Source organism: Lissotriton vulgaris, chromosome 7, assembly GCF_964263255.1.
Source record: "Lissotriton vulgaris chromosome 7, aLisVul1.2, whole genome shotgun sequence".
NCBI classification, from domain to species: domain Eukaryota; kingdom Metazoa; phylum Chordata; class Amphibia; order Caudata; family Salamandridae; genus Lissotriton; species Lissotriton vulgaris.
The window spans coordinates 183,446,822-183,468,889 of NC_141695.1; the positions used below are offsets into that span (position 1 = coordinate 183,446,822).

Below are 22,068 nucleotides of genomic sequence, written 5' to 3' on the forward strand. Positions count from 1 at the left end.
CTTACCACCAACTAGAAGTTGGTGGTAATTTGCGATTCCTTAATGGAATTTTGGAATGTTTTTTTCCTTGATACATTGCATTTAAGGAATCGCAAGATTTGCAATTCCTTAAATGCAATCGTAAAATAAGGAATGGCAAATTTAGCGATTCCTTATTTTGCACCAAAAATGTTTCATACATACCATTTAGCGAAAATGGGTTCGCAAACGCCGGAATTCTACGAATTTCGGCGTTTGCGAACCCATTTTGCCTTGATACATATGGCCCTAAGTTATATATCTGCCAACTCACAAAAGTACTTTGGCTTTGTGGTCTATTATCTGGTTTAATAGTGAGTTTGGAAGGGTAGCTGCACTCTTGTTAGATGAGTGTATTGGAACGTTAATCCGGTATGTGTGCTGTGCTGGTATATAGCCTGCAAACTATAGAATATAGAGTGAATTTGGCCTGGTTGAGAACCAGGACACCAGTACGCACTACTTGATTTGTATTTAGACGTTAGTACATTTGTTTATTTTTCATCAAAAAATCAACTTAGATCAGCAAAACATTCATATTCATGTTACATTTGTTAAAGCACATGTTCATTAGCCAACATATACATAGATATCATCAATCTTATATCGTACACCGTAATATCAATACATTTAGTGTCAACCCAATGCATTTCGGGGCGCGAGCCCCTTCGTCAGGGGTCTGTATGTGGATGCCAAGGAGAAAAAAGAAAGAGAAAAAGAATCTAATTACTATTGATGCACTGTAGAAAAATGAAATTGAATCTCTATATAATTAATGTTTCTTACCGCAAACTAGGTGAGGTCTATTGGAAGTTATATTCCTGGTTAAATGTTGGTATAATCTACATGACAACAAGAAATACTTATGAGTATGTAGAGAATAATAAATAAACCGGTGCCTGGTATAAATGGAGCGTAATGTTACCTGTGCGCTTGTATTGTTAGAGTCTGTGGGGATAAACAAAGGGTAAAAGGCAGGGTCAGGATTGAAAGAGGTGTCCAATGCTTACATTGCATGAACCTAAAAATGGGTTAATTGCAAAGAGAAGTAATCGTATCTACATCAGTTCTCACCTCATATGTACTGTCTTTAAGTCAAGGAGCCTGTGCAGAAATAAAAGAGATTTCTGATAAATGCTGTGAAGTAGCAGCAATCGCGGTAAATAAAGACTCCACAAGTGTAGGAGTTTACCTGAGGGTTCTACCCAGTAAACATCGAACTCTGCAGGGGCTCGATGAAGAGGTAAGAAGATCTGCCAAAAAAAAGTGAAAACAACGACCTGTAAATTGCTGGCCAGCGTGCAATTCGTTCAGATCACAAAGCGGAAGGAAAGCTTAGTGGATAGTTAGAGGAGAAGTCTTACCGGAGCAAAAAGTTCATTAATCCCGTCTCGGCGTTTTTCCGAATGCAAACGTGAAGGCAGCTAGTCCTTCCTTTATTCGATGATTACTATCGCGTGGCTATCGAAAACGGACTGTAGTAGTTCCGAAGTTGACGTGAAGGCGACTAGTCCTTCTTTTATTATAGAGATTGATTTTGCAAGTTAATGCCAATACCGATCTCGGGATGGTTTTTATTTTAACTGCGAAGTTGTGGTTTAGAGGTTATAGGCGAGTCAACGGATTCACCATGAAATTAGGTGTTTATAAAAACCTTAAATTTACGAGTCTACTGTTAGTACAGTAAAGTAGATGGCTAAGGTCGCCATCTTGGAGTGGTGTGTGGGCTCGGTGTATAGGCGCCGGAAGCACCAGTTATAGGTTGAAGAAGGTAAGCATGATGGAGGAAAACAAAACATGTGGAGAAAACAACAATCAAGGTGCACGGAAGATAAGAGAACAGTAAATGGTGAAACGTGTGGCAGAGTTATGGTTGTTCAAAAAATGTCAGGTTTCTTCACCTCTGGTATTTTTACATCATATAGCTTTCAATCAACAATTACTATTCCTTTTGTATCATACAAATAAAATATAATGAATAGTCCTGCCTATTTACATTCTATGAATGGTGTCCTACTGAACCTGAGTATGTCAAGAAGGACTTGCTATGCAGAATGAGATAAAGAGAAATGTGGGTGGTCAAGTACGATGAAAAATGCGTTTAGTGAGAGACTAATGATAGAGTGTCAAGTGGGTGTAACTGTATGGTAGACCATACTCAATGTGTATTATGAGTTCAAGCTTTTAGGTGATAAGTGGATATTGCAAAGAGGGTAGTAATAGTATGCGGTCTTCTCGGATTTGGATGTCTATAGGAAACATATAAGATCTAACTTATCATTCAATCCATTTGCGATAAGGGTCTGAAGCTTTCGAATCCAGAATGTTTCTCTTTGGATTAACACTTTAGCATTGTCTATACCCAATCTTTGGGGAACCATTTCAATGATTTGGAATCTTAGTTGGGCGATGGAGTGCCCCGCTTCGTTCCAATGTTTTGCCAGGGGTGCAGTTATGTTCTTGTTGCGAATACGGCTTTTATGTTCCGTCAGCCTGATTTTCAATTTTCTGTCTGTTTTACCAACGTATAACAGTCCACATGGACATTTTATGGAATAAACCACATGCTCTGAGTTGCAGTTTGTTGTGTGCCTTAGTTTTATCTTTTCACCCGTGCGTGGATGAAGCAAGATGTCTCCTAAGATGACATTGTTACAGTTTTTACAATTGTAGCATTTCTGGGTTCCCTTATGTGTTCTTTTAGATGTCATGTCGTCATTGGTAGCTTTATTCAATAATTCTTTGAGATTCTGAGACCTTTTGTACGCGAACAATGGTTTGTCGTGGAAGAGTGTTTCGAAATCTTTATCAGCTGTTATGATTTCCCATCTTTTGGAGATTATCCTTTGTATGTCTTTTGACACAGATGAGTATTTTGACACAAATACCATCCTTCTGTTGTCAGTTTTGGTCTTTTTTTGCAGTAGATTCTTCCTAGGTATATTTTTAACTCTTTCCAAATGGCCTTCTAGCAACTTCTCTGGGTAGCCCCTGTCCAAGTATCTCTGTCTTTGCTGTTCCAGACTTTTCTTGCAATCCGTCTCATTGGATGATATTCTTTTGATCCTCATGAATTGAGAAATTGGGAGATTGTTTATGAGGTTAATCGGATGAAAACTCTTGTAGAGGAGTGCCGTGTTTCTGTCTGTTTCTTTCTTGAATAGTTTGGTTTGAATTATTCCATTTTGAAGTTCAACAAGAACATCCAAGAAGGGGAGCGCCGTGTCACTGATACTGTGGGTAAATTGTATTCGTGGATTGGCCAGGTTTAGACTCTTGATATTCTGTAGTAGTTCTGTAGGTGTGCGTCTCCATATGATGAAAATGTCATCAATATAGCGCTTATAGTAGACTAATCCGGCTTGCCATGTTGGATCTTCTAGTATAAAGTCTAGCTCAAATTTCGCCATAAAGATGTTCGCGTAGACGCAGGCTCCTGGGAATCCCATAGCTGTGCCTGTTTGTTGAATGTAGAAATTTTCTTTCCATAAAAAGTAGCTGTTCAAGAGGCAGAATTCAAGTAGTTGCAGTATGAAGTATTTCAATTCTTCCAGTATTTCTGATCTAAGTAATGCCCATTCCATCGCTTCTAACCCTTGCTTATGGGGAATCGATGTGTAAAGCGAGGTTACATCTATGGTGCATAATGTCCAGTTTTCATTGTCCACTTTTATGATTTCTGTTAGCAGAAATCATAAAAGTGGACAATGAAAATAATGCATAATGCATAATGTCCAGTTTTCATTGTCCACTTTTATGATTTCTGTTAGCAGAAATCATAAAAGTGGACAATGAAAACTGGACATTATGCACCATAGATGTAACCTCGCTTTACACATCGATTCCCCATAAGCAAGGGTTAGAAGCGATGGAATGGGCATTACTTAGATCAGAAATACTGGAAGAATTGAAATACTTCATACTGCAACTACTTGAATTCTGCCTCTTGAACAGCTACTTTTTATGGAAAGAAAATTTCTACATTCAACAAACAGGCACAGCTATGGGATTCCCAGGAGCCTGCGTCTACGCGAACATCTTTATGGCGAAATTTGAGCTAGACTTTATACTAGAAGATCCAACATGGCAAGCCGGATTAGTCTACTATAAGCGCTATATTGATGACATTTTCATCATATGGAGACGCACACCTACAGAACTACTACAGAATATCAAGAGTCTAAACCTGGCCAATCCACGAATACAATTTACCCACAGTATCAGTGACACGGCGCTCCCCTTCTTGGATGTTCTTGTTGAACTTCAAAATGGAATAATTCAAACCAAACTATTCAAGAAAGAAACAGACAGAAACACGGCACTCCTCTACAAGAGTTTTCATCCGATTAACCTCATAAACAATCTCCCAATTTCTCAATTCATGAGGATCAAAAGAATATCATCCAATGAGACGGATTGCAAGAAAAGTCTGGAACAGCAAAGACAGAGATACTTGGACAGGGGCTACCCAGAGAAGTTGCTAGAAGGCCATTTGGAAAGAGTTAAAAACATACCTAGGAAGAATCTACTGCAAAAAAAGACCAAAACTGACAACAGAAGGATGGTATTTGTGTCAAAATACTCATCTGTGTCAAAAGACATACAAAGGATAATCTCCAAAAGATGGGAAATCATAACAGCTGATAAAGATTTCGAAACACTCTTCCACGACAAACCATTGTTCGCGTACAAAAGGTCTCAGAATCTCAAAGAACTATTGAATAAAGCTACCAATGACGACATGACATCTAAAAGAACACATAAGGGAACCCAGAAATGCTACAATTGTAAAAACTGTAACAATGTCATCTTAGGAGACATCTTGCTTCATCCACGCACGGGTGAAAAGATAAAACTAAGGCACACAACAAACTGCAACTCAGAGCATGTGGTTTATTCCATAAAATGTCCATGTGGACTGTTATACGTTGGTAAAACAGACAGAAAATTGAAAATCAGGCTGACGGAACATAAAAGCCGTATTCGCAACAAGAACATAACTGCACCCCTGGCAAAACATTGGAACGAAGCGGGGCACTCCATCGCCCAACTAAGATTCCAAATCATTGAAATGGTTCCCCAAAGATTGGGTATAGACAATGCTAAAGTGTTAATCCAAAGAGAAACATTCTGGATTCGAAAGCTTCAGACCCTTATCGCAAATGGATTGAATGATAAGTTAGATCTTATATGTTTCCTATAGACATCCAAATCCGAGAAGACCGCATACTATTACTACCCTCTTTGCAATATCCACTTATCACCTAAAAGCTTGAACTCATAATACACATTGAGTATGGTCTACCATACAGTTACACCCACTTGACACTCTATCATTAGTCTCTCACTAAACGCATTTTTCATCGTACTTGACCACCCACATTTCTCTTTATCTCATTCTGCATAGCAAGTCCTTCTTGACATACTCAGGTTCAGTAGGACACCATTCATAGAATGTAAATAGGCAGGACTATTCATTATATTTTATTTGTATGATACAAAAGGAATAGTAATTGTTGATTGAAAGCTATATGATGTAAAAATACCAGAGGTGAAGAAACCTGACATTTTTTGAACAACCATAACTCTGCCACACGTTTCACCATTTACTGTTCTCTTATCTTCCGTGCACCTTGATTGTTGTTTTCTCCACATGTTTTGTTTTCCTCCATCATGCTTACCTTCTTCAACCTATAACTGGTGCTTCCGGCGCCTATACACCGAGCCCACACACCACTCCAAGATGGCGACCTTAGCCATCTACTTTACTGTACTAACAGTAGACTCGTAAATTTAAGGTTTTTATAAACACCTAATTTCATGGTGAATCCGTTGACTCGCCTATAACCTCTAAACCACAACTTCGCAGTTAAAATAAAAACCATCCCGAGATCGGTATTGGCATTAACTTGCAAAATCAATCTCTATAATAAAAGAAGGACTAGTCGCCTTCACGTCAACTTCGGAACTACTACAGTCCGTTTTCGATAGCCACGCGATAGTAATCATCGAATAAAGGAAGGACTAGCTGCCTTCACGTTTGCATTCGGAAAAACGCCGAGACGGGATTAATGAACTTTTTGCTCCGGTAAGACTTCTCCTCTAACTATCCACTAAGCTTTCCTTCCGCTTTGTGATCTGAACGAATTGCACGCTGGCCAGCAATTTACAGGTCGTTGTTTTCACTTTTTTTTGGCAGATCTTCTTACCTCTTCATCGAGCCCCTGCAGAGTTCGATGTTTACTGGGTAGAACCCTCAGGTAAACTCCTACACTTGTGGAGTCTTTATTTACCGCGATTGCTGCTACTTCACAGCATTTATCAGAAATCTCTTTTATTTCTGCACAGGCTCCTTGACTTAAAGACAGTACATATGAGGTGAGAACTGATGTAGATACGATTACTTCTCTTTGCAATTAACCCATTTTTAGGTTCATGCAATGTAAGCATTGGACACCTCTTTCAATCCTGACCCTGCCTTTTACCCTTTGTCTATCCCCACAGACTCTAACAATACAAGCGCACAGGTAACAATACGCTCCATTTATACCAGGCACCGGTTTATTTATTATTCTCTACATACTCATAAGTATTTCTTGTTGTCATGTAGATTATACCAACATTTAACCAGGAATATAACTTCCAATAGACCTCGCCTAGTTTGCGGTAAGAAACATTAATTATATAGAGATTCAATTTCATTTTTCTACAGTGCATCAATAGTAATTAGATTCTTTTTCTCTTTCTTTTTTCTCCTTGGCATCCACATACAGACCCCTGACGAAGGGGCTCGCGCCCCGAAATGCATTGGGTTGACACTAAATGTATTGATATTACGGTGTACGATATAAGATTGATGATATCTATGTATATGTTGGCTAATGAACATGTGCTTTAACAAATGTAACATGAATATGAATGTTTTGCTGATCTAAGTTGATTTTTTGATGAAAAATAAACAAATGTACTAACGTCTAAATACAAATCAAGTAGTGCGTACTGGTGTCCTGGTTCTCAACCAGGCCAAATTCACACTATTATCTGGTTTGGCATATACCTGACCAACCGGCTCCAAGTTTAAAGAGTCGGTGGCCTGTCCAACTTTTCGGAGTAGAACCTGGCTCTGCGATGAGGGCTCACTATCGTACAAATGAACCCTCCTTTGATTTAACCCATCCTGTAACATCACTTTTGGTGGGGAAATCAAGGTCCATGCATCCCCTCCAGAAGCCCCATCCATAGTCCTGATTGGTCTATGCATGCGATCTCTTGATGACGGAGGTGCGCTATTAGTTTTCTCTTATAAACAATATAACCTATTTTATATATCAGTCAACTTTTGTAAGATGGGATTTAAATGTACTGATATTAATGCTTCCAATTTAATCCAGTAAGCCACCTCTCCCTTGTTGGCATAGACGTTGTGGATACCTCCTCAGCTTGAACTGTGCATGAATTGACTTCTGAACGAGGTTCATTATCTATCTGTTCACCCTCTTCACTCAAAGGTTTAGGCGAGAAATAATTCTGTTTTGATAGTTTAGTTGCTGCCTGCCCCTTTTTTTTCCTTTGCTGCGGTACCACACTCCTTCCACCCGTATTCTTAAGTCTCTGGCCTCTTGTTACAACATTTGGCATAGCCTCTTCAATTAAATGTGCTGCACCATTATTAGGCAATAGGTTTGATGAGTGTGGCCCACTGGTTTGAGGTTGAAGTTGACTGTCACCCAAACTTCCCTGTGAATCCAAGGTACAGGGTTTAGTACAGACTGGTTGAGTATGGGGATCCATAGACACTATGCGCTCTAGTAACTCCATTTCTTGAATGGGAGAAAATTCTGCCCTTAGTAAAAACGGATCTAACTTGCCAACTATCCCTTGCCCACTTTTAGTTTTCCCTCCTTCCATTGAACCATAATCAATAAATATAGTCAGTAGGGTCAATGATGTCAATAGCGACACACCGCAAGTTCAAACAGTACCTTTTCAGTTTGTGCGCTTATCACAGAGGGGCTCTGATGTGGAAGCTGGAAATAATGTGGCCCTGCCCGCCCTCCTTCGGCCTCTGACAGGTGCAGACAGGCCCGCCCTTGGTTCGGGCTTCGCCTGCGCGCATCCCGCAATGAGGAAGGTGGGCGAAGCAAACATCGCGCCTCCGGGCGCATGTACAGTGTCAAGTGGCATTGGGGCTGCTCAATGGGGGAAATATCTCCAACCAAAAAACCACGTAACTTCGAAGCGTGGTTGTTTGTCAAAAGTACATAATCTATAGTACTATATAGGCCTCTTCCATTGAAGGTATAACCCATAGGGACAGGATGATCACTGATTTCATTCGCAAAGCCCAGGTCTAAAGTAAATATAATTTCACTAAACAAGTCCCCCGACACAGTGACAAAAATAAGAATTGCTGGTACCCTCTTCATATATGAATCCACAAAGCTTTTCATCAACATTAGAGCATAATGAGCAATTAATATCCCCCAACATGATAATCATGATTTCTTCTATGCTTTTACTGCATATGGCAATCACTTCCATGGTCAGCTGTTAGTATCCATCCCAAGTTTCCAATGGGGATGTTATTATAAAGATTAACTATTAGCATGCGTGGCCTTTTATAAAAATCCACCGTAATTAACTGATAATTAGGCTCTGCAAGCTTATTCTCTATCTTTTTTACATTTAGTATATTTAAATGTAAGTACATAGGCCACCTTTTGCTCCACCACTTGAGCCCTCAACTGCAGCAATGTGGAAAGTTGTGTAGCCATTATGTGGATTGAATCTTTCTGCCAGGTTTCTTAAAGGGATAACATTTTGTAATGCGTTTTTAAAATCGCTCCAAATAGGATTATTTATCTTAGATCGTAGGCCTTGGATATTCCAAGAGACTAGGTTGCAGGTTGCCTCCACGCTCATCTCCTGTGGCATGAATTGCGCGTCTGGGGGTGTGATGTGACCATGTACGTGGACCTCAATCATATCTGGGGTTACAGACTTACTCTCATTCAGGAGTTCTCCTGGTAGCACATTTTTATAAACTTCACAAACTTCCCCATGTCCTGATGAGGCTGGTAGGTTTGAATAGGTACCTACAGCTACACGAGATTTGATAGAGGTGGAGTATTCTATATGGGGGGTGTTCACTAGTTGTTTGCTAGGAGCAAACTCCCAGTTAATTGAATGTTCACCTGAGTGGGCCATACCATCGCCCAGTCAATCAACTCCTTCAAGGGAATTTAGAATACTGTATCGATTGCTAAGTAGAATTTCATTGCGGCCCTGTCTGACCCAAGGAAATGCATGTCCAACCTTTGACTGCCACTGTGCTCCCATTGTGATCATCTCCCTTCCTTGAGTCGACCCCACAAACATTTGTGCAACTCTCATTCCCCAGTAATCTCTGGCTGGTTCATTAAAAAGCCTGAGCGGGAGAATATTTATTTCCTGTGCCATAATGTTACTATTCCCAGCCCTGCGCAGGATTATCTGCACCAAGTCTGGAGATTTAAAAATTATAACCATACCGTTACCTGGTATGGTCTTATGAGGATTTCCTATCCACCCTACTCTCTGCACCATTTTAAACTCTGTGAAGAAGATGTATTTAAGGCCTGTCCTGGTCTCAAGGAAATGCAGGCTTTTGTTCTGCAAGGATGACCAATGTTCATGGGTATTAGGTGTATTAGGTTTAAAACTTGGGACGTTTGCCATGATAACTACATATGGTGTAGCCTCTGGGGGAAGGTGTTTTACTTGGGTTTTGTTGTACATCCCTCATTTAATAAATTTGTTCTATGTGGTGACTGGTGGCTCAAACCCTCCCCAACTTAGATGTCCCTTGTTTTTTTTAGTGGGGCATGGATTGTTAGGGGAGGCTATGCCACCGGTGGAAATACCACTTTTATTGCCCATATCTCTCATAATGCCAATATTTGCACCCATGCCCGTGCCCTTGCATGAGTGAGCACCAGTATGGGAAATGGTAGTACTAAAAACAGACTCTTCTATCTTGGCAAGCCTAGTTTCAATCTGAGATAATTTGTGTGACAAAGGGTCCAGCAGAGCAGTCTGCATTACTTCCAGTCTTTTCAATGTTTCATCCTCATGTTGCCCCACAAGAGGCCCATTAGCAAGTGTCTATAATAAGACATTTTGTCCCTGCCTGCTACCATTATCCGTAACATTCGTTTTCCTCCTTGTAGGCTCTGGAGACTGTTTACTTTTTGGTGCAGGTCGGCCCTTCCTTTTTTGGTAGAAGGTTCAAGGCTATTACTCTGGCTTATTTTTGGCTTCTGGCCCCTGGTGGTAATATTTGGACTAGTTGAACTCCTTGCTACCTCTGAAGGTCTAGGTTGCTCTAAATCTATGTCAATGATCCTTGAATATTCAGAATGAACGCTATGGTCGGCCAGATCATCCTCCACATTTGCATCGCTTTGGGGCAATGAACCCTATCTGTGTAGTAATACATTGTGCATGCTTTGGTTCCAATGACAACCTTCTCTCTGTGAGTTCTATCTCATGAATGAGAGCCGATTCAACCCTCAGTAAAAAAGCGTCCAGAGTCCCTACCACCCCGGTACCAGGTTTGCATTTACTCATTATTACTATTTTATCTGGTTTTGATAATCGCACAGTACCTGTCACTTATATGAATTACCCAGTCCTTTCATATACAGAAATTCAATGTTGGTGGTGTGGCCCAGCCCAGCCTCTTCCAGCCTCTGACAGGCTTGGATGGGCCCGACCTTGGCCTGGGCCAGCCCTCGCTCATCCCGCGCTCAGGAAGCCCTGTGTTCCTTATGTGTGCCTCCAGGTGGAAGGAACCGTTGTAGGCGGCGTTTGTGCTGTTAGGGCTACTGGGGCTTGTAGTTCGATGCTGGGCTCCTCACTCAAGCACAGCATCTCCCCTCAAAATGACTCTGGTGCGGTGGCGCAGTTAATGGCAGTATCCAGCAACAAAAGACAACCAGGGCACAAAGTCCCAGGTAAGTGGAAGCTGCCACGCTGCGGGAGCCCTGCATTCCTTATGTGTGCCTTCGGGTGGAACGAACCATTGTGGGCGGCGTTTGTGCTGCTATGGATACTGGGGGTTGAAGTTCGATGCTGGGCTCCTCACTCGAGCACAGCGTCTCTGTAGTATTGAGTCCACTCAATATTTAGTAGAAAAAGTGAGTGTATTAGAAGGAAAGCACAGGAGCAGGGTAGGGTACAACCTACACAGGACTTCTTCCCCAGCAACAAACCTCAAAATGGCCGCCAGCGTCCTACGTCATCACACGACGTGCGTAATGCGTCGTGGTATGATGCGCATCAGAACGAACGTAGGGTGGAAGAATTGGAGAGCGAGGCAGAATGAAGATGCTCGATTAAAGTCAAGGTAACAGCTTCACTAACTGCTTCACTGCACTTTTCAAAAGATGCACAGTTCTTCCACAAGTTTTTATAAGGATAAAATTAACTACAGACCCAGCGCCAAGACAATGAAAATAGTTCAAAGTCCCTAAAACGATTGCGCATAAAACGGAAGTCCGGGGTCAATTAAAACAAAAAGATCCTTTACTCACATGGGTACTGTGAAAGCAGTCAAACGAAGAAAGCAGTCAAACGTAGTAGAGGCAGTCAAGGTAGAAGCAGAATAAAGATGTTCCTTGGAGTAAAGAGTCTTTAAAATATCGATGAAATAAGTGTAGAACTAATTTTCCAGTAAAACGCTTCTTCCTTGTAAATAGGTAAAAATTCGAAAAATTCTTGAAATTGAAATCATCAGGGTTCAAGGGATTTCCTAGTGCTTCCTGGACCTCGTCGCCAAAATTGTAGTATTGAGTCCACTCAATATTTTGTAGAAAAAGTGAGTTTATTAGAAGGAAAGCACAGGAGCTGGGTAGGGTACAACCTACACAGGACTTCTTCCCCAGCAACTGTCAGGACAGAGGATGGAAGAGAATCCTGGGACTAAAAGGAATGTTAAAGCAAAACAATTCTAAACATAACTTAAAGGAGCAACACAACATTCTCCCCTCAAAATAACTCTGGTGGTGGTGGTGGTGGCGTTAATGGCAGTATCCAGCAACAGCTGACAACAAAGGTAGAAAGTCCCAGGTAAGTGATGATTTAATATTAAATGGGCATTGTCTTTCCCACACTGATTGTGTAAATATGCAGAAAACATTGCTTAATTTTGTCCCACATACAGTGTGCCCATTATGTATTATGTAGTATGATATCTACAAAAGAGCACTCGATGATCAGTAGCATATTATAAAAATATACCTGGATTTATAAATAGGCTAAGGCAGAGATATCTGTCAATTGAGAAATTACAAGGGCAGGTCTTACGCACTTAATTATTTCCCAGAAAATTCTAATCCCTGTGCTGCAACAACTGAGCAACCAAGTGATGACAAGCTTATTTCACCCAGTAATGAGTGGAATGCGATAAATGTACTAGCCTTTTTAAAATTTCACAAAGTCCAGCCTGCTAGAATTGAATAGGGAAAAAGGGTTAGTAATTGCCAGGAAATGAGGTATGCACCATAATCCACATTTTACTCCACTTCTTGGGGTAAAATTAGTAAAAGGTGCTTTTTATCGCACCTGATCAATTCCAACCACTGTGTTGTTGGATTTCTTTGAGTGCAATAAATATTGCACCCTCCTCTGGGTAATCTATACGACTAGTATAAAGAGAGAACAGAATCCTTTTGGCAAGGTAAACACGGGAACAACAGCGCCAATCCACACACCCAATACATTGTTGGAATCCTCAGGGTGTGTAGATGGACATAGGTGACTTTAAATTTTAAAAAAACGTAAATTAAAAAATTAAAATTTGTAAACAAAGTAGTCCCCTAAAACAAGCGCCGGCCGTGACGTAGCGCTGACCGAGACCGAGACGTAATGACGATATGCGGGGAGGAGCGGTGACGTGCGGCGAGGAGTGGCGGTGAAGTCCGGAGCGGGCGGCTCAGGTAAGGCAAAGGCAGGCGAGAGGCGGGCAATGTCGGGGGGGTGCACAGAGGCTTAAAATGCTGCCCCATCCCCCTTCTCCCCCGGGCAAAGCCGGGGCGGGCTGCTAGTGTATTATAAGGGTTATATAGTCAGAGGTCTTGTGTTGTGCCCTGCTTCACATAATTGTGTGCAAGAAATGTCTTCATATTCTATGAACAGTTGAACATAATTGTGCCTGTAACTGTTGATCTACCAATTCAAAAGCAGATTGATATTATGACTAATATTGCTCAATATAAGATCAAAACATAGTTATTATACAGTGTGCAACAAACAAAAAACCATGCCAGTACCTTACCTTCTGCTTCATACGGGATAATCACTGGTGCAGCAGGTGGATCTGTAACAGAGTTCATAAAGTTAATAAGGGGCTTAGGCCAATCTGAAGACAGATGTATATGAGCAGTATTCTTTTACAGTTCCTTTTTCCTCACCTGACGGTGGTAAGTGTTTGTTTCTGCATTATTGATTACCCCATCGCTATTCTTGAGTGTTTTGTGTCTTTGAGTGCAATGACAATGTCTCTATTAATAAAACCAGTGATGGCCGCTAATAGGAGTGAGGGAGCATGATTTGATGGAGCTTGTAGAAGTCCCCAGTGAAAAGGGAAGATGTAGTCTCTTGCAGAAGTGATTATCAACTGGCTGTGAAAAAGGAAGTTAGATCTGTGGAAAGAAGCATGGGATACCTTGATAACATGTTGTAAGCTTGAAGACATCAGAGCATTTTGGCAGGTATTTTTTATCTAATATTCCAACAAACAGGACCGAATCCCCGTTCGATAAAGCCCGTATCATAAGGTTTCCTAATTATCCTTTTAATATGTTCTTCTTGTTAAGCGAGAGCGTACAAATGAGAAAAAAAGGAAATAAATAATATAAGTGACACCAAGTGAAAAGTACATTGCAACAGGGAGAAATGGAGAGGAGGACAGAGAAGCAATCGTAATAAGGAGAATGCAGCAGGTAAGATGCCCCAATGGTGACAAGGATTCAACAAAGGTATCCACAGGGGGATCAGTGCTTGCGTGCTTACAGTTACATGGAACACTGTTAGGTAAGCATCAGCCCCGGCGGCCCCCTCTCCCACTTCAGGATAAAGCCACAAGTTGTCCCGTAACGGTTGCCATATATTTTTAGGTCTGGAGGTTAGTGGCTGTAGAGTAGCACAGGAATCGCTCATTTTATTGCCTTATATTAAGTCTCAGAGCCATGCCCTCATTGTCAGGACAGTGGTGCCGCCCCAATGTAAAGATACCTGCCGCTTGGCCAATAATAGAACAATAGCGACAAATCGCTGAACTTCTGCAGGTAATCGCTTAACATAGCCCAACAATGCCAAAGAGAGGGGTTGGCACAAGTTCTAATTCAATCATCCGTGATAGTAGCAAAACCTATCCTCCCAATATGGTTATTGGGGCACAGTTTCATGCCAGATGTGAAAAGTCAGCATGCTCTGTTGCGCATCTAGAGCAGCAGTGGGATTTGGTGGGGTCAATTTTGGCTATGAGCGGAGGGGTAGCACATGCCCTGTACTCATGAACTTTATGATCATGGTGAGCGGTGAAAAATCCAAAGGCTCTACCGAGGAAGATGGGAGTATAGAGCAAATGACTGACTGGCTGACTGATTTTACTTGTAAAGCGCGCTATTGCCGAGGCGTCTTGGCGCTGTGTTAGGATCGAGACATCTACTGTGCAGACGTTCAGATGACATTAGGGAAAGAGCCAGGTTTTAATTTCCTCGCGGAATGCATGTCTACTGGGCAGGCTTCTTATGTGCAGTGGAAGTTTGTTCCAGAGCTTTGATGCCAGAAATGAGAAGCGCTTTCCCCCACAGCATACTTTCTGTATGTTTGGAACTTGTAGCAGACCCAACGACGAGGATCTAAGGGTCCGTGCAGGAACATACTTCGAGAAGAGATTCCGCAACTCTTCCGTGCCCTCTCCAAACAAAGCCTTGTGGACTAGACAGAGTGATTTGAATTCTATCCGTCTGCACACTGGAAGCCAGTGAAGATTTTTTATGGCTGCCGAGGTAGGATGTTGTCTTGGCAGCCCAAGCAGTACTCTGGCCGCAGCATTTTGAATTGGGCTACACCCAGTCCAAGATAGAGAGCATTACAGGAGTCAATTCTGGAGAGTATGGTTGACATGATGACAATTTTCGTTAAGGCAAATGGTATATATGGGAGGATCTTCCTCAACCCTTTAATGGTAAGGAAACAGGCTAATGTTACCTGATTGATCTGTGCTGCCCAGGTAGGATTTTTTTCCACCATTACTCCAGATTCACTGCCTTTGAAACTGGTGTTGGAGGTTTTTCGGCCATGCTCGGCCACCATAACTGATTCCATATTCGATCTTTTGAGCCAAATTTAATGACCTCTGCCTTGTCTCACAGGGTAAATGGGACATACTCAACCGTAGCAACCTATTAACACTCTTCGCGAACATCCCAGACCTGGAAAATATAAAGTCTACAGACATTGAAAGTGTCTCCTTTCTCACACAAGGACCAGGCGATATCAACGAACCCACAGAACTGCTCTTTTCTAATCTAGACACGGTTCATACACTGAAAAGAAATAAGAACCTATTGGAAGACTGGGGCATAAAGATCATAAACCGACCGGCGATAAAATACCCCATGCTGTTGTTGAAATACGTCCATTCGAAGCATCTAAACGATTCCTGGACACCTGACACACAAAGGGAGACTCCGTTAGCTGAGCCACAACATCCACCTATAAAAACCCTCTCTATATTCATGGGAGCAACAGTGGAACAAACCCAAAACTGATAAACAATGGGTTAATCAAGGTCACTACAAACCTGGGCAAAGGCACCCGGAGCTGCTGAATACAAAACAATTCTATTGAAGATTGGTCCTGGGTGCCCAGGGCCTTATTTCACAACTCCTAACTTCCTCACCACTACAATTAGGAACAGACCAACGCACCGACAGGCAGATTTATCAGGTATAAAACAAAAAATGGAGATAATTGGTAGACAGACCACAACGATTATGTCCTGGAATGTAGCTGGAACATCAAAACTATTACAACAGCCGGCATCACCTCCGTTCCATGCAGGAATTGACATACTCTGCATCCAAGAAACATGGGCCATCAAACCAGTTTCAATAAGGGGATCGCGGATTAACATAAACCAGCTATTAAGAAGAACATCTTTGGCAGACCGGCAGGAGGCATTTCAATATATACCAGGCTTTCACTGAAGATACAATTTAGGGAAATAAAAACAACATCAAATTTGTACATGGCCGGCATTTTGAAAGGCCTCTCATCAAACAAAGGCCCATTGACCATACTGTTAATCAATGTTTACTACAATCCAAATGGACCAGGAGCAAAGGATAAGCTCTCCGAGTTATTAGTAAACATTGAAAATCTCCTCTTAAAATTTGCTCACATGGACTCAATAATCCTCTGAGACTTTAATACCCATAACATTGGGGTAAAGTCTGCTGAAAACAATAGTTCTTCCTCGACGGAAGCATTTAATGCCCTTTTGCTTGCCTACCAGTTGTCAACAGCCCACTCCTTACTCCTAAAAAACTCCCCAGAAACGCTCTGCCCGCCAACATACAACAATCATACCACAATTGATTACATCCTGCTAAGCAGCAGGCTACAGAGGCTAATGACAGGGTACGAAGTTGTACAGCGGAAGGAAAGCGACCACGCGACTCTAATAACAGCTTTAAACTCTACAGCAGTCAACCACTTCACGCTAAAACAAATTGGATCAACAAACTGTATTGAACAGTATATTTTGGGAGAAGGATCAAATGGGGCACGGCTCCTATATACAAGTATGAAGAGTGGAAAAAAGCATGATTGGAGGGCACACTAAAGGGAGGACGCAGAGAGTAGAGCTCGAAGACTTGTTCTCCCTTACAGCATCGATTACCTGTGGAGTGCCGCAGGGGTCCGCCCTTTCACCCCTTTTATTCAATATTTATTTACAGCCTCTGATCTCACTGCTTAATCAGATGGATTGCCAGGTCTACAATTACGCTGACGCCACCCAAATTGTCATCCAAATGGAGGACGAGCCAGGTGCGTTTGCGAGATTACAAAATATTCTTAAGCACACAGCCAATTGGATGTCCATGAATTCGCTAAAAATCAATCCTGACAAGACCGAGGTGTTGCCATTCACTATCGTAGGCAACCCATGGAATGATGGTTTCTGGCCAAGAGAACTAGGGACACCCCCAGAACCAGCGGCGGCAGTAAAAAGCCTGGGCATCCATGTGGATGGCAAGCTATCCATGCAGAAACAAGTCACTGCGGTGGTGGGAACCTGTGTTGGCCTTCTCCGACAACTAAGAAAAATCTCTTCACTATTGTCCTTTTCAACTTTGAGGCGCGCGGCCTCTGCTATGATCTTAGCGAGGCTGGATTATGGAAATTCGCTATATATAGGCCTGCCTCAAAAACTTCTGGACAAGTTGCAAGTTGTCATGAATGACGCTGCAAGGCTCATCTTCAAGAAACCGAGGAATACGCATGCCTCCCCCCTCATGTGTGAGCTGCACTGGCTGCCAGTGAGGCAGAGGGTACTGTTTAAAGGGCTCTGCATTGCACACAAATCCTTATACGGAAAGGCGCCAAGGTATCTGAAGGCCCGCCTGACTTCCTATAGGCCTGGTAGGATGTTAAGATCGTCGGAAGCTACTCTCCTCACCCAACCACGTTTTAGGCTGGCCACAGTTGATGGCCGCACTATCTCTAATACCCTTCCAGCAGCCTGGAACAAGCTACCAGTGGAATTACGGAGAGAAACCAACCTGCTGTGCTTTCGGAAGAAGTTAAAAACTGTGCTCTTCCAACAAGCTTGGGTGGGGCTGTAAATTCTCGAATGGCCCTCTGAATGTCTGCTGTGCGTACCTGACAAAGCGCTTAGAGACCCCTGGGTTATAACGCGCTATACAAATCGAAATAAATAAATAAATAAATAAAATAGGGGCACAATCAAAGAATGGGATCGGTTTGCTCACAATCTAGTATTATATCTACAAGAAGGAAAAACAAATAAAGTTAATTCTTATCCTAGGCATAACCTTGGTTATATCCCTGCAATCCGTGAAAGTGCGAAACAAGTGCGAACCAAATAAAGGATATACCTGAAAACTGGCCTAACTCAAGACAAAAAACTGCTTCAGGAAACAGCAAAATTACACTCAAAGCAAGTTTGGATCGAAAAACGGAATCAAATTGAAGCAAAATGGCTAAAGATCTTTGGATTGTTGAGTCCCAGCAAAACACAAGAGTTCTGGAAATACCTCAACACCCTAAACCAAGGGAGCATGCTGAGGGAGAACTCAATTGACTCTGACATCTGGACAGCCCATGTGATATACTTGTACAAAGAGGAAGGTAGCTTAACTCACCCAAATATAGACCTGGATAATGCAACCCAACTGACCAACCTCAAAAACTCCCTAAATATTGCGAAGCAGCCGAGTTCATCAGAAAAAAAATTAGTCAACACAATTTTTTTTAAAACAGACCCAATGGGGCGCCGGGACTCAATGGACTGCCAGGCTCCCTGTTCAGGCAAGACACACACTTCTGGACTGAAAACTTGACCATGTTATATGCCGAATGTCGAGCAACAGGGAACGTCCCGGACTCCTGGCGAGGGTCACTTCTGCACCCCATTTATAAGAAAGGGCCGAAATCAAACCCACAAAACTACCGCATGATTGCTCTCCATGACATTGAGGGAAAGGCCTACGCAAGCACTTTACTAGCAGAGCTTTCAAATTGGGTCAGTAAGGAAGGCCTTCTGCCCTTCTACCAAACATGGTTCAGACCAGGAGCCTCAACAGTGGGCAACATCATTGTGCTCTCATACCTAACATCTAAGGCAGTGGCACGAAAATCTTTTCCCATCTTTGCCTGCTTTATCAACTACACTGCGGCCTTTGATGGTGTCGACTGCTCTATTCTCTGGCAGAAATTGGCAAGCTGGAACATCGACCCCCTTCTATTAAAAGCAATTATATCACTATATTCAAGAACGTGGGTCAGAATTAAACTGTCAAATACAGCAGCCACAGAGAAAATTTACACCAATCGCAGCTTGAAGCAAGGATGCGTTTTAGCCCCGATGTTATTCAATTTATACACAGCACACGTGGGCAAAGCTTTGACTGGAACATCACTAGCAACACCCCGGCTTGGGCATACTAAGATTCAATTATTGCAGTACGCCGACGATTTGGCATTACTAGATCACATCAAAATCGGGCTTCAAAAAGCTTTAACATCTCTGGGAAATTATAATGCAAAGAATAAACTGATCGTGAATGCAGCCAAATCAAAAATAATAATATTCGGGCCTTTTCCAAAGAAAAAACTGATAAAATGGAGAATAGGAAAGTTGACGTTGGACTGCACACAACAATATAATTACTTGGGGGTATGGCTAAGTGAGACAGGGTGCCCGGGAGTTCATCTGGACAAAATACGGGCAAAAGGGAAACGCATCTCATACGCCCTTGGAAAGCTGCATGCCACTTTACACAGCCCCACGACAACAGCAATTCGAAGAGTATTAAGGGTGAAGCTAATACCATCATTGAACTATGCCCAGCAGGCCTTCCCAGGAAAACTATCAAGCACTCTGGAAAAAATTCACTGCTCGGCGTAGAAAAAGCTATTCCATCTACCCTCCTGCACCAGAAACACCTTAGTGCGGCTTGAATTCGGCCTGACACAACAAAAACTTGAGGAACTGGCTTTAATGAGTAAATACTACTACCTCAATACCACAGCACCAGAAAACTCTTTGAAATTTAGTATAAAGAATATCTTTCTGGAAGCAGGGAATCCGTGGTCAAATAGTCTCTCCTCCGCCAAAGAAATTTTGAATCTTGCAGTGCATAATTGGGATCCCGAGTTAATCAACTATGCTGCCATTAAAAGCGCAACAAAATAACAAGTCCGGCTTTGTTTGCGCACAACTGATTTGGAAGCACTGGAATTAAGAGGCTTTCACGAGTCTCTGAAACTTCCGCAGTTGATACAGACCTCGAAACTCCATCTTACCCAAGTGGTGGGAAAACAAGCAGTAAACAGGATTTTAGCACTCAGATTACATCCTCTCCCTCTTAAAGACCTTTATTCCACGGGGCTATCTGATATAACCCACTCTGAGTGCCACCTATGCAACTACAGACAAAAGAGTTTTGTACATTTTTTATTCCGCTGCCCGGGGTTGTCTTCCGAGCGCAACCGTTACCTAAAGCCAATTTTACTTAGACAAGGAATTAGAACAATAAAGGAGGCCGTCAACTATCTATTCACAATGGAAACTGTGAAAGATATGGCTGTGTTCAGCAAATTCATTCAACAGGCACGCCAGAAACTGATGGCCCCGCTTAGCTAGGCCACCGGTCAATTACCCTCTAATTATCGAGACTCACCAGCCCACGTAGAAATGGACTAATGAACCTTTTTTAATTGTGTCTTTGATTTTATTTATTTTTAAGTTTGCTCTTTTACTTTGGCCTGACAATCATGTTTATTTGTAGTTTGACGCCCTATTTTAATGGTTTTGAGTAACCAAAAATAAAGTTTTACTCATTCATTCATTCATTCATTCATTCATTCTGTCTTGGTTGCGTTTAACTTTAAAAAGTTAGCATTCATCCAGTTCATCACAGATGACATGCAGCTACAGAAATACAAGGCTCTGGAGTCTGCACCATTGGCTAACGATACTATAAGCTGTGTATCATCAGCATATGATACCAGCTTAAATCCGTAGCTCTTTATCAGGCTAGCTAAGGGGGCTACATACATGTTAAAAGCCGATCCCTGGGGAACTCCTCCCGGCAGGATGAATTCTTCCGATCTAAGACCATTCCAGTAGATCAGTTGTTTCCTGTCTGCCAGGAAGGATGACAGGAGAGAGAGTGCCGTCCCCTTGACACCTGCATCTTACAGCCTTTGTTTCAACACAGTGTGGTTTACCGTATCGAATGCTGCTGTTAAGTCAAGCAGGACCAATACAGCATTCCCTCCTCCATCTGTTACCCTACGGATTTCATTTATTGCTAAAACTAAGGCAGTTTCCGTGAAATGTTTGGGTCGGAATCCATGTTGAGTGGTGTCCAATAAGTTGTTTTTCTCAAAAAAGGACATGAGCTCAGTATTTAAAGCCTTTTCCAACACCTTTGCTGTAAAAGGCAGACAGGAGATGGGTCTGTAATTCGACTCAACCTGTGGGTCCAGTTTTGGCTTTTTTAGAAGTGGGCGTATACACGCTTTCTTCCATGTTACAGGGAACACTCCATCCAACAGAATTTTGTTGATTAGAGGAGATAGCACAGAACTTATGACTTCTGATGCCAAGTGTATTATGTGTGGTGGGCATGGGTCTAGCGGGGAACCCGATTTTATACTTAATATCAGTTCCTCTACCTTCTTTTCTGTTAGTAATGTGAAGGATGACAGAGCTTCATATTCCACTCTGACTTCAGAGTGAACTGCAGTTTGCTACTCTGTATTGTGTGTTGCTTCTTCTAAGCTATCGTACACTAACTGTACCTTATTCTGAAAGAAAGTGGCAATTTTGTCTACAAATGATTGTTCCGGTATGAACATGCTATCTCGAGGGCATCTCATCAGGACATTGACTGCCTGGAATACTTCCTTAGAGGAATTTGCAGCATTCTGGATTTTATTTGTATAGTATGAGGCCTTTGCTGATATGATTGCAGCTTTGTATTCCTCCAGGGCTGCACAGTAGTCTTTCTTATGAGTAGGACTGTATTGGGATCTCCAGATTTCTTTTTTTCTGCCTGCACTTAATCATGATTAGTTTTAGTTCGGGTGAATACCATGGTGAGGAAGCTTTTTTAATTATAGGTTTTGTTCGACACTTCTGGTGCTACTTTGTCTGCCGCTGTGATTATCCAGCTGTGAAAGCTATCGATGGTTTGATTAAGATCGCGCGATATTACCGGCCTATTTGCAAGGGCTGATACAATCTGT

At 42.1% G+C, this 22,068-nt stretch overlaps 1 protein-coding gene across 3 annotated transcripts in view; it reads right to left on the reverse strand.

The window, feature by feature from the left end:
* Positions 1–22,068, reverse strand: part of LOC147701147 (sialic acid-binding Ig-like lectin 13) — a 506,089-nt gene that overhangs the window by 272,772 nt on the left and 211,249 nt on the right. For all 3 annotated transcript variants that reach the window (XM_086929910.1, XM_086929909.1, XM_086929908.1), the window contains exon 5: positions 13,334–13,375. In XM_086929910.1, coding sequence (XP_086786036.1) covers positions 13,334–13,375 — 42 coding nt within the window. The remainder of the gene's footprint in view (positions 1–13,333; positions 13,376–22,068) is intronic.